This window comes from Pangasianodon hypophthalmus, chromosome 30 (assembly GCF_027358585.1).
Source record: "Pangasianodon hypophthalmus isolate fPanHyp1 chromosome 30, fPanHyp1.pri, whole genome shotgun sequence".
NCBI classification, from domain to species: Eukaryota; Metazoa; Chordata; class Actinopteri; order Siluriformes; family Pangasiidae; genus Pangasianodon; species Pangasianodon hypophthalmus.
This window is the reverse complement of record NC_069739.1, coordinates 8,339,588-8,351,813: the sequence shown is the minus strand read 5'-3', so window position 1 is coordinate 8,351,813 and position 12,226 is coordinate 8,339,588. Positions and strand designations below refer to the sequence as shown.

The 12,226-nt window shown below is 40.0% G+C and overlaps 1 protein-coding gene across 1 annotated transcript; it reads left to right on the top strand.

Annotated features, from left to right (window-relative positions):
- The first annotated feature begins 2,380 nt into the window (after positions 1 to 2,380).
- LOC113528811 (carbohydrate sulfotransferase 12-like) lies at positions 2,381 to 6,060 on the top strand. The gene has a single exon (XM_026917557.3). It carries the CDS (start codon positions 2,421 to 2,423, stop codon positions 3,525 to 3,527), a length of 1,107 nt encoding a protein of 368 aa, XP_026773358.2. The 5' UTR covers positions 2,381 to 2,420; the 3' UTR covers positions 3,528 to 6,060.
- The last annotated feature ends 6,166 nt before the right edge of the window (positions 6,061 to 12,226 follow it).

Genomic DNA, 12,226 nt, shown 5'->3' with positions numbered 1-12,226 from the left:
AACACTCTACAGTCTCATGTTCCAATTTTGTTACATTTTCTGATGGTTTATAAAACCTCTTAAAGTAGTGTTTCCAAAAACCTTACCAATTCAGTGGGTTTTCCACACTTCACTTGACATGTAAAGCACTCTTTTCACCTTTTAGAATTGGTATGTTGTAAAGCTGGATGTTACGCTCTCTTTTAACATCAACAATAAAGTAATTTCTCCTTTCCAAATTCTCTTTTTAGAAAATTCTTATGATCCACAGTCTTCTCATATTTACCAGATGCTATGAACATTGTCAAAGTAACCATTGCTTATCCTTCTTACTAGATAATAGGCCATTTCTGACTTCGGTTGAGCACATTGGTATTAAGACCTCAGGCATAACTACATACTTGCACGCTACTCAAATAGTTACATGGAATATGTGCCTATGGGGTGTGTCTCTGTTATGTTTTTATGGGTTCTGTTCACCAGAACAGAAACTTAGCCCTGTTTATACTGTTTGTTCTTCACCTGACATATGCCTGTTTTTTTTTATTCTGATCTTGCCTAACGTTTTTGGAATTGTCTGCCTGCCTTTCATTAAAATACGCTGAACTGCAACTACATCCATTTCAGCCTCCCTTTATATGACAGCACCTGGCTGTTATAATTGTCATTAACTGTTACTGATTATTCTTCTCTTCTCATTCTTGGTGAAACAGTACAAATTTAGATGTAAAAAAAAAACCAAACATGTAAAATGAATTTGAATGCTCATCTAGTAAAAGGCCCAGATTTTTTTTTTTTTTAAATCTTTTCATGTACAGATTAGTGCCAGTTAATCCCAACACCGCAGCTTTCAGTCTTTGTCATAAAACAGGAAATATGCAAGTTAATCTCTGGCTAATAAAGTAGCACCTGGGTGAGAAAAAAACTGGCTTGTGCCCAACCATATTATTTGGCGTCAAGCCATTAAATTACATTAATGCCTGAACAAACACAATGTTATCTTTCCAAAGTACGTCACCAGACAAGGTGAATTGATTTATGGAATTAATCATCACCCTGTTTACCTTGTCCTGAAGACTTTCTTTTAGCAAAAAACCTACCGAGTGTTACAAAGCACTAACAATGGAGACTCCTTCCAGAAATGTTAAATAAACACCTACTTAAAGAAAACTTTAACATACCAACAATTGTACATTTTTTCTTTGCTAAGTAACATGTTTTTTAAATTCATTGTTTATTTGTCTGAGATTATGTGGAGGATTCATCCACAAGTCCCTGTTAATGTTACTACAGAAATGATAATATATTAGAACGAGCATATTAATATAAACCTGTGACTTGCCCTGCAGCCAGCACTACTGTCAGAGCTGAAAATATAGAAAATTAATCAACACTTTCTGACCAATCAGATTTAAGAATTCAACTATCTGCATGGTGTTTTTAATTACTTCAAACTTAGAGGAAGGTGGAGATCATGGACCACATACATTATGTTGCATCTCAGACCACTTTCTTGAGAGGATAGGTGAATGGAGTACATGTCTATCTCAGCTTTGTGTTGTATATTAAACAAAAAGGACATTTTGAACCAAATCAACAATTGTTTGCCCAAAATTTAAGGGCAGATGTCATGCTTTCTAGCACAGACCTGCATAGTAGCTCGCACAGCTAATACACACAATCAATAAATAGAACTTATTATCTGGAGATGCTGTGTGATCTCTGCAGAAAGTTTTCCCCACAAGGGGATGCTAGAAGCTTGCTTTCTCCAAATGCTTTATCACTCCTACGTGACACTGAGTGATATGTGGGCATAAAATTAAAGCAGCAGACACTATTTATTGCAAAAATGATTTCATAGCGAGTGAAGATATGTTGAATAAAGGAAAAGTTATTTAATATTTCTCATTATGAAATGATTTTATAACAAATATAAACCAAATAAGCCTATTTCTAGACATTTTAAGCTTAAAATTCTCTTATTCTATTGGCAGATCATTTTTGCTTCTTTCTAGAAATAAGCAAAATTATCTACCAATAGAATAACACTCAAATTAGTAAATAAGTGCAGAAATAGGTTTATCTAAATATGTTTAAAAACAGTCCCATAAAGAGAAATAGGAGTTGAACTTGCTTATACTCAAGATATTCTTACTTGCTAAGATATATGCTTTGCAGAAAAAGGAAACAGTATTTACTGACCCCAAATACTACGATTTATGTATTATACTTATGTACAGGAACGAAATTTGGTGTAATGTTAATCATATTATGATTTTTTTGAGTGTAGAAACAATGCCTATGGTATGGTAATGTCATGAAACAGAATGTTTAGCTTGAAACAAGGCAGTCACCTGACAAGCTAACTCCACCCTTACTCAGACTTACTTCAGTTCAGAATTGTTCGTAACGCTCAGACTCTCTCTTTCCTGCCAGATGAAATGGACAAGTACAAGAAATTTTGCTTTTTTTTTGTTTTAACCATGAGCTTAATTTCTTTTCTGTTTGTTATAAACAGAGAAACAGAGGATGTACTTGAAGGATATCTCCATCACATGACTCATTTTTTAAACTCAGAAATTATACAACAGCTGGACACTGATGAGAACAGGAGATGTGAGGGGAAGATCCACACAAGCCCGATGCCACTGAATCTGAAGCTCAGACAGTATGCCAGAAAGAAGCTTGTTCATGACCTGTGCATCAATAACATTACCTTGGACATCAGTGGCAAATGGCAGACATTTGACCAAATTCCCCTGAAGGATTTGAGCAACCTGCTTGTAGACGACCGGCATGGAATAATCTATTGCTACGTTCCAAAAGTTGCCTGTACTGCCTGGAAGCGGATCTTGATCGTTCTAAGTGAGAGTCTGAAAGTGGATGGTGTACCTTACAGGAGCCCTGCAGACGTGCCCATTGAAAAAGTTCATGGATCCTCTCTAAAGTACCTTAACGCATACCCCAAGGCAGTGATGAAAAAAAAACTTGAGACATACAAAAAGTTCATGTTTGTCAGAGATCCATTTGTTAGACTGATTTCAGCCTACAGAGATAAGTTTCAAAGCAAAAATCAGGTATATTACAAATCAGTTGGGATGCACATATTAAGAACATTTGGAAATGTCTCTAATCTGCCATCAACAGTAGAGAAAGCACACGCTGCTGGCATTATTCCTTCTTTCTACAACTTCATCCAATTTATACTGAGCCTCCAAGCAAAAAAAGACGCGTTTTTTGATGAACACTGGCAACAAATAAATCACTTATGCCATCCTTGCCTGATTGAATATGACTTTATAGGGAAGATGGAAACCATTGAGGAAGATGCTGCTCAACTGCTACGAATGTTCCATGTTGATAACATTGTCGACCTTCGACCTTGGATCAACAGCAAAACAGAGCCAAGTGCAATAAAGACCTGGTTTAGCAACATCCCCGTGGAGTGGAGGAGGAAACTCTACAAAATTTATGAGGCAGACTTCAGACTGTTTGGATATAAAAATCATGAAAATCTAGACAATCTCGATACGGAAAACATCATCTGAATTGTTTGTTGCGTTCTGTAGTATGATTGTTGTCTTTGTTCATTTGTAGGGGAAACTTGTGTCAGGAATTGATGTTGGTAGCTTAGTCTCCTTTACTGATTTGAATGGCATGGGTGTTATGGTGACAGAAAACATTATTCCTTGTTCTCACACTACAGTTGATCTGTTTGAGGTCAGTGCCGCTTTTGTTTGTTGTAACAGTTAAAGATCTCCTAGTTACAGGATACAAATGAAGAATTTAATATTTTTTTATTTGTAAATGGCACTCTCTGCTGCATTGCAGGACTTATCTAAATTTCCTCTTAATAAGCCAACGGTCTAAGTAGAAATTTTTTTTATTGTTGGGTAAGTTTAAATGAGGTCCAGTGATGCTGGCAGAAACAATTTAGTAGAACAACTTCAACATTCACTGACTGCTTTCTTTCTCAGCTTCCTTCCTGAAAGGATCTTGCTATGTGCAAAGGAGCTTTTGTTCCACTTATACACTTGGTCTATCATGTAACGGTGTTCTAAGTACATTTACATTTATGGCATTTGGCAGAGGATACATTCTGATAGTGGTTCGCTAGGTCACAAACTAAGAATACCATCAGTTCAAAACTCTGTTGGCGAGGTAATATTGTAGTAGCTCATGGCTAAATACTTAGTAAGTAAGTACTAAGTAATAAGTAATACGCATTATGTGGTATTACACATTAATGAATAGTTAATATATTCATAACATACAGTATGTATATTCACTAATAAAACACTAATGGATAATTATTATGTCCCTGTGTATGAGCTATAACAATAGTAAGGATTACATATTAGAATGAGCACGTTAATAAAAACATATCATATATGTTACAGCCAGAAGAACTGTACTGTCAGAGTAATGCTGATATAGAAAATGAACCAACACCATCTTATTAGAGAACTCAATCTCACTTATGAGCTCAAATTCAAATTATGCCCTTGTGAGAAATAAGAGTCTTTGAGATGGAGTTGTTTTTTTTTTCTTCACACTTAGCTTGATCTTGTTTTTGAGTTCTGTATCCATTAATCTCCATGCTGAATGCATTGTTTCTTTTTTTAAAAGAAAATTTTCATAAGCATTAAACCTCTTATGAACACGTTATAATAATATTTGCTTTATTTAATCTTGTGCTTTATTTCTAATTGTAAGGCATGCAGGTCAGGATGGAAATGCAGGTAGACAGGTTTTTGATAGATAGGTTTTTTTTGAATGAAAGCAATCAGAACAAAGACGTAATCCACAAACAAATCATATGTCAGGCGATCAACAAACAGCACTAGACCAGGCAAGAGAATACCAGAAACAAGACTAAGAACCAGGGTAACAATCAGTATTCAAAAGGCATGGTAATGACTGTTAAAAACAATACAGGGTGTATTACTTCACAAAGCAGAAGTGAAGTGAGGGTGCTTAAATACTGCATGCTTGATAGAGTCCGGACGAGTGCAATCAGTAGTCGGGTGAACGTGAAAGTGAGAGTGTCCGTGGCTGTGAGTTGTAGTCGGTGGCGGTTTGTAGGCCACGCTGTATTCTTGTAATTGGAGATCGACGCTGATCCCAGCATAGACATAACACTAAACAGATACGATTTCTGGACATGTCTCTGTTATGTAATGTTGACAGAGGATGTTTGTAGTCATTATGATCAGTTTGCACAGGATTAGCTATCTCTGTATGACTCACATAGAAGTGTTTTCACTATGTACGCATGATTGTCTCACACACACACACACACACAAATCTATGCATACTAGATACAGCTGATGATCATACAAACTGATTGTTTTAAACTTTATTCTAAATGCTTGTTGTAGGGTTTGTGGGTGCGCAAGTGTAGTTCAGATGTCCATAACATATAGGCTGTACCTGTAACGTGAATCTGTCCTTTTAATGTCAGTTTGGATGCGTTATATGTTACCTGGAATTTTTTCTTTCTGAGAATTTATAGAAGGTTTACTGCTGCATACGCACATAGTCTATAAAGAATTATTGACACAATGGATTCGGACAGGGCTAAAATGCCAGAGATACTCCTGTAAAAACTATATTACCCTGTTTCCCCAAGCTGAATAGAGTTTATGAGTCCTAGATAAGCCTTGAAATCTGTAAGATTCAAAGAGATTCAAGATTCAAAGCGTTTATTGTCATGTGCACAGTGAGGAAACCAAGTTTCCCGGAACAATAAAATTCTCACTTTGCTGTCCACATTGAATGCCAAAAGTAGAAATATAAATTATATATATAAAAATATAGACTGTTGTACATCTGTATGTGTGAGTGTGCAATGTTGACTTGTGCATATGAAGTATCTCTCTATGTGCAATATTGACTTATGTACAAAACAATACAAAACAAATACAAAAACAAAAACAATAGTACAGTAGCCTGTAGTAAATTGAGTGCAACTACACAATAACAATAGCAGCTGTCACATTTAACAATGTGTAAATCGAAATGAAGCTTCTTGATAAGAAATAGCAGCAGTAACATTTACAAATGTGCAAATTGAGCTGTAGCAGTTCAGTCCACCTAATCTATGAGATGTGTGAGACTAGTCTGTGTCCACTGGCTACCCATTTAGAAGTCTAATGGCTGAGGGGAAGAAGGAGTTCCTTAGTCTGGAGGTTCTGCATTTCACACTCCTGTACCTCCGTCCCGAGGGCAGGAGTGTGAACAGTCCGTATTGTGGGTGGTTTGGGTCCTTAAGGATGGAGGCAGCTCTCCTGTGGACTCTGCGGTGGTAAATAGTCTGCAGAGAGGGCAGTGGAGTCCTGATGATCTTCTCAGCAGTCCTCACCACTCTCTGCAGACGTTTGCGGTCCCTCACTGTAGTGCTGCCATACCACACAGTGATGCAGCTGGTCAAGACGCTCTCAACAATGCAGCTGTAGAAGTTGTTGAGGATCTTAGGCGACATGCCAAACTTCCTCAGCCTCCTCAGGAAGTACAGCCGCTGTTGTGCTTTCTTAACCAGCTGGGTGGTGTTGAGTGTCCAGGTGAGGTCCTCGCTGATGTGGACCCCCAAATATTTAAAGCTGCTTACCTCGATTGAGACTGCTGGTTCCAGGGGGACCATGGTGGCTAGCACTGTTACCCCGCACCTCCAGGGTTAGGAGTTCGAATCCCACCTCTGTTCTGTGTGCGTGGAGTTTGCATGTTCTCCCCGTGCTTTGGAGGTTTCTTCCAGGTACTCTGGTTTCCTCTCCCACTCCAAATACATACGTTGTAGGCTGACTGGCATTTCCAAATTGTCTGTAGTGTGTGAATGGATATGTGATTGTGTGCAGTTGTGCCCTGCAATGGCTTGGCACCCCATCCAGGGTGTCTCCCGCCTTGTGCCCTGAGATCCCGGGGATAGGCTACAGGCCACCCCATGACTCTGTGTAGGATAAGCAGTATGGATGGATAATAATTCCACAATTCTAAAAGGTATGTTTGGTGCTCAGTTGTTTAAGTTTAGATGTTCCTAAATCTTAACTTCTAACATTATGTCATTATCTACAGTATCTGGCCAACAAAACTTGACAGGATTCGGAGGAGATTTTTAAATGTAAAAAATGGTAGCTATGTAAAAAAATGAGTAAATGAATGAATATAAGACACATAATTACAATATGTGAAAATAGCAAGCAGGTGAGATCAATGAAATTAGTTGGCATCATGAAGCTAAATTATATTTTTGCCTTCATAACAACTTTGCCAAAAATCTCACCAGACTAGTCCAACCCGATCTGTGGAAATTACTACCCTGTTGTAGAGCTGGATGTTACGCTCTCTTTTAACATCACCAGTAAAGTAAATGGTAAGTAAGGTAAATGTCACCAGTAAAGTCATTTGTGACTCTAAGAAATACTTTTTTTCTTCTTTTTTTTTTTTCTTAATCTTGTGATTCTCAGACTTCTCGTAGTTACCACATGCTTTGAATATTGTCAGAGTAACCGTTGCTTATCCTTCTTACCAGATAATTGGCCATTCTGAGTTCAGTTGAGTACATTGGTATTTAGACCTCAGGTGAACTACATACGTGTGCACTACACATTTATTAACATAGAAGTTGTGCATATGGGATGTGTCTCTGTTATATACAATTCAGACATTGAACTTTTGTACCAATTTTTTTTTTTGTATAATATCGGCTGGAGTGAGGAGCAGTATTAAATCCAGTGCCAGTGTCTGACAGTCCATTGCAACACACAATGGTAAAGTCAAGTCAAGAGGCTTTTATTGTCATTTCAACTATATATAGCTGACGCAGTACACAGTGAAATGAGACAACGTTTCTCCAGAACCTTGGTGCTACATAAAACAACGTCATCACCTCACACACCATAGAGTTACAAAACACAGAGCTGAGGACTAGACTAAGTTGTCCTAGCCACATGAAGTGCATCGTGTGCAACCTAGTGCAAACAGTGCAAAACAAAACAGTGCAGAACAGACAACATGAGACAGTGCAGGACAAGTACTGTACAGGACAAGTACACAAACACAAAATAGCAGCAACCCGTAACCTACTGTATATATATCTATATACAGTGCAATATGCAAATTTACAAGTATTAAAGTGGCAGTGCCAGTGATGTGCAAAAAGAACCGAGCAGAGCAGCAGTGCAGTGGTGGAATGTACAATGTAAACAGTAGAACAAACCAACTTGTTTGTAATAACTTAATGAATGTATGAAGTTGAATGAGTGTGTGTGTGTGTGTGAGTTTAGTTCCAGTTCAGTTGTGTGTGTTGAGAAGCCTGATGGCTTGAGGGAAAAAACTATTGCACAGTCTCGCTGTGAGAGCCCGAATGCTTCGGAACCTCTTCCCTGATGGCAGTAGTGTGAAGAGTGTGTGAGAGGGGTGTGTGGGGTCGTCCACAATGCTGTTGGCCTTTTGGATGCAGTGTGTGGTGTAAATGTCCGTGACAGAGGGGAGAAAGAATCCGATGATCTTCTCAGCTGTCCTCACTATCCGCTGTAGGGTCTTGCGATCCAAGACGGTGCAATTCCCAAACCAGGCAGTGATGCAGCTGCTCAGGATGCTCTCGATGGTCCCTCTGTAGAACATGGTCAGGATGGGGGGTGGCAGATGGACTTTCCTCAGCCTTCTTAGGAAGTAGAGACGCTGCTGGGCTTTCTTGCTGATGGAGCTGGTGTTGAGTGACCAGTTGAGGTTCTCCGTCAGATGAACACCAAGGAATTTGATGTTCTTCACGATCTCCACGGAGGATCCATCAATGTTCAGTGGAGAATGGTTGCTCTGTGCTCTCCTAAAGTCAACAACCATCTCTTTAGTTTTGTCCACGATCAGAGATAGGTTGTTGGCTTTACACCAGGCTGACAGATGTGTCACTTCCTCTCTATATGCTGACTCGTCGTTCTTGCTGATGAGACCCACCATGGTCGTGTCATCGGCAAACTTTATGATGTGGTTTGTGCTGTGCATTGCTGCGCAGTCGTGAGTCAGCAGAGTGAACAGCAGCGGGCTGAGTACGCAGCCCTGAGGGGCTCCAGTGCTCAGTGTGGTGGTGCTGGAGATGCTGTTTCCGATCCGGACTGACTGAGGTCTCCCAGTCAGGAAATCCAGGATCCAGTTACAGAGGGAGGTGTTCAAACCCAGTAAGCTCATCTTCTCGATCAGGTGCTGAGGAATGATTGTGTTGAATGCTGAACTGAAGTCAATGAACAGCATTTGAACGTATGTGTCTTTGTTGTCCAAGTGGGTGAGAGCCAGATGGAGAGTAGTGGTGATGGCATCGTCTGTTGAACGGTTAGGACGAAACGCAAACTGCAGTGGGTCCAGTGAGTGTGGAAGGTGGGATTTGATGTGCCTCATGACAAGCCTCTCGAAGCACTTCATAGCGATGGGTGTGAGTGCAACGGGACGGTAGTCATTGAGGCAGGAGACTGAAGACTTCTTAGGCACTGGGATGATGGTCGTTGTCTTGAAGCATGTGGGAACAACGGCGCTGCTCAGGGAGATGTTGAAGATGTCAGTAAAGACATCTGCTAGCTGTTCTGCACATTCTCTGAGCACCCGGCCAGGGATGTTGTCTGGTCCAGCAGACTTCTGTGGGTTGACTCTGCGTAGAGTGTTCCTCACTTCATCTGTGGTTAGACAGATCACCTGGTTGTTGGTAGGAGGTGTGGTCTTCCTTGCCGTCACGTTGTTCTGTGCTTCAAACCGGGCGTAGAAGTCATTCAGCACATCTGGGAGGGAGGCATCACTGTCACAATGGTTCAACCTTTTGAACAATGTAAATAGACTCAAAATTGTGAAATGGCAATCGAAGGCAAAATTAAAAATAGATATGCTGTATATCTATTTAATTATTCCTTTGAATGTCATTCCACAATTTTGAGTCTATTTACATTGTCCAAAAAACTGAAATATTTTGAACAAGAAATCCTATTATCTGGTAAGAAGGATACGGTGGAGTGAATGACCACATTGTCGATGTAGGAGGCTGCATACTGGCGGTGGGGCTGCAGAACAATGTCCGTTAGCTGCTGGAATGTGGCCCCGTGTAAGCTAAAGAGGAGGACCCGGTACTGCCAGTGGCCATGAGCGGTGGAGAATGCGGTCTTGGGCTTTGCCTCGGGGCTCAGGGCCACCTGCCAGTACCCTTTCGTAAGGTCGAGTGTTGAGATAAACTGGGCCCTCCCCAGCCGCTCTACTAGGATGTTGACTCATGGGAGAGGGTACCAGTCGAACTCCGACACCTGGTTGAGCTTCCAGAAGTTGTTGCACAGCCGGATGTTCCCGTCAGGCTTGGTCACCATGACGATGGGGCTAGACCAGGGGCTTGTGGTTTCCTCGATGATGCCAACTCTGAGCATCCGGCTGACCTCCTCCTCGATCGCCCAATGGATGTCCCTCCAAAATTTACAAAAGGACAAGACAAAAACTTACCAGGGAGGCTGCCAGAACCTCTGTTCTGTGTGCGTGGAGTTTGCCTGTTCTCCCTGTACTTTGGAGGTTTCTTCCAGGTACTCTGGTTTCCTCTTCCACTCCAAATACATACATTGTAGGCTGACTGGCATTTCCAAATTGTCTGTAGTGTGTGAATGGGTATGTGATTGTGTGCAGTTGTGCCCTGCAATGGCTTGGCACCCCATCCAGGGTGTCTCCCGCCTTGAGTTCCCGGGGATAGGCTACAGGCCACCCCATGACTACGTGTAGGATAAGCAGTATGGATGGATAATAATTCCACAATTCTAAAAGGTATGTTTGGTGCAAAAAAAAAAAAACACCATACTCATGGTGAAGCATGCTTTAGGGCTGCTTTTCTTCAGCCAGAACTGGGGCTTTAATCAAGGTGGAAGGAATCATGAATAGCTAGAAAACACCAGTAAATTTTACTGCAAAACATTCAAGTGTCTGCTAGTGAGCTGAACATAGCAAAGCATACATCCAAATCAACAAAGGAATGGCTTAACCAAAAGAAGATCAATGTTTTTGAATGGTCTACCCAGAGCCCAGACCTGAATCCAACTAAAAATCTGTGGAGTGACCTGAAGCGCACTGTGCACAGGTGATGCCCTCACAATTTAATAGATGGATAATATTGCCAAGTCAAGATGTGCCATGCTGATAGACTCTTACCCAAGAAGACTGAGTGGTGTAATAAAATCAAAAGGTGCTTCAACAAAGTATTAGTTTAGGGGTGTGCACACTTATGTAACTAGCTTATTGTAAGTTTTCTCTTTTTCTTTTTTCCTTATAAACATTTCTGATTGTTTTTCACTTTATTTGTATACTTTGCAATTGCACATTAAAGGCAAGAAAAGATCTGACGTGGTTTCTCTTAGTGTCAATCTTTTACTTCACAAAAACCTGCCATTTTAACAGGGGTGTGTAGACTTGTATATCCATTGTATATGGGACAGCTGTCTGTTTAACAGAAGCTAATCTGACAAGATATCTGAGAGGATTTTTAAACCATATCAATAGATGTTCCTAAAACCTTAACTGCTAAAATTATGTCATTATCTACAGTATCTGGCCAACAAAACTTGACAGGATTCTGAGGAGATTTTTAAATGTAAAAAATGGTAGCTATGTCAAAAAAAAAGAGTAAATATAAGAATGAATGACACATAATATAAGACACATAATTACAATATGTGAAAATAGCAAGCAGGTGAGATCAGTGAAATTAGTTGGCATCATGATGCTAAATTATGTTTTTGCCTTCATAACAACTGTGCAAAAAAAATCTCACCAGACCAGTTCAACCGATCTGTGGAAATTACTACCTTCCACCCCACGTGGTTCCATTCGTCAGTCTTCTATTATGTTCTAGATGAAATTTTGAGGTTAAATTTCTCTGATGTTTTAAGTAGTGTTTCCAAAAACCTTGCCAATTCAGTAGGTTTTCCATATTTCACTTGACATGTAAAGCGCTCTTTTCATCTTTTACCGTCGGTATGTTGTAGAGCTGGATGTTACGCTCTCTTTTAACATCACCAGTAAAGTAAATGGTAAGTAAGGTAAATGTCACCAGTAAAGTCATTTGTGACTCTAAAAAATTCTTTTTTTCTTAATCTTGTGATCCTCAGACTTCTCGTAGTTACCACATGCTTTGAATATTGTCAGAGTAACCTTTGCTTATCCTTCTTACCAGATAATTGGCCATTCTGAGTTCAGTTGAGCACATTGGTATTTAGACCTCAGGCGAACTACATATGTG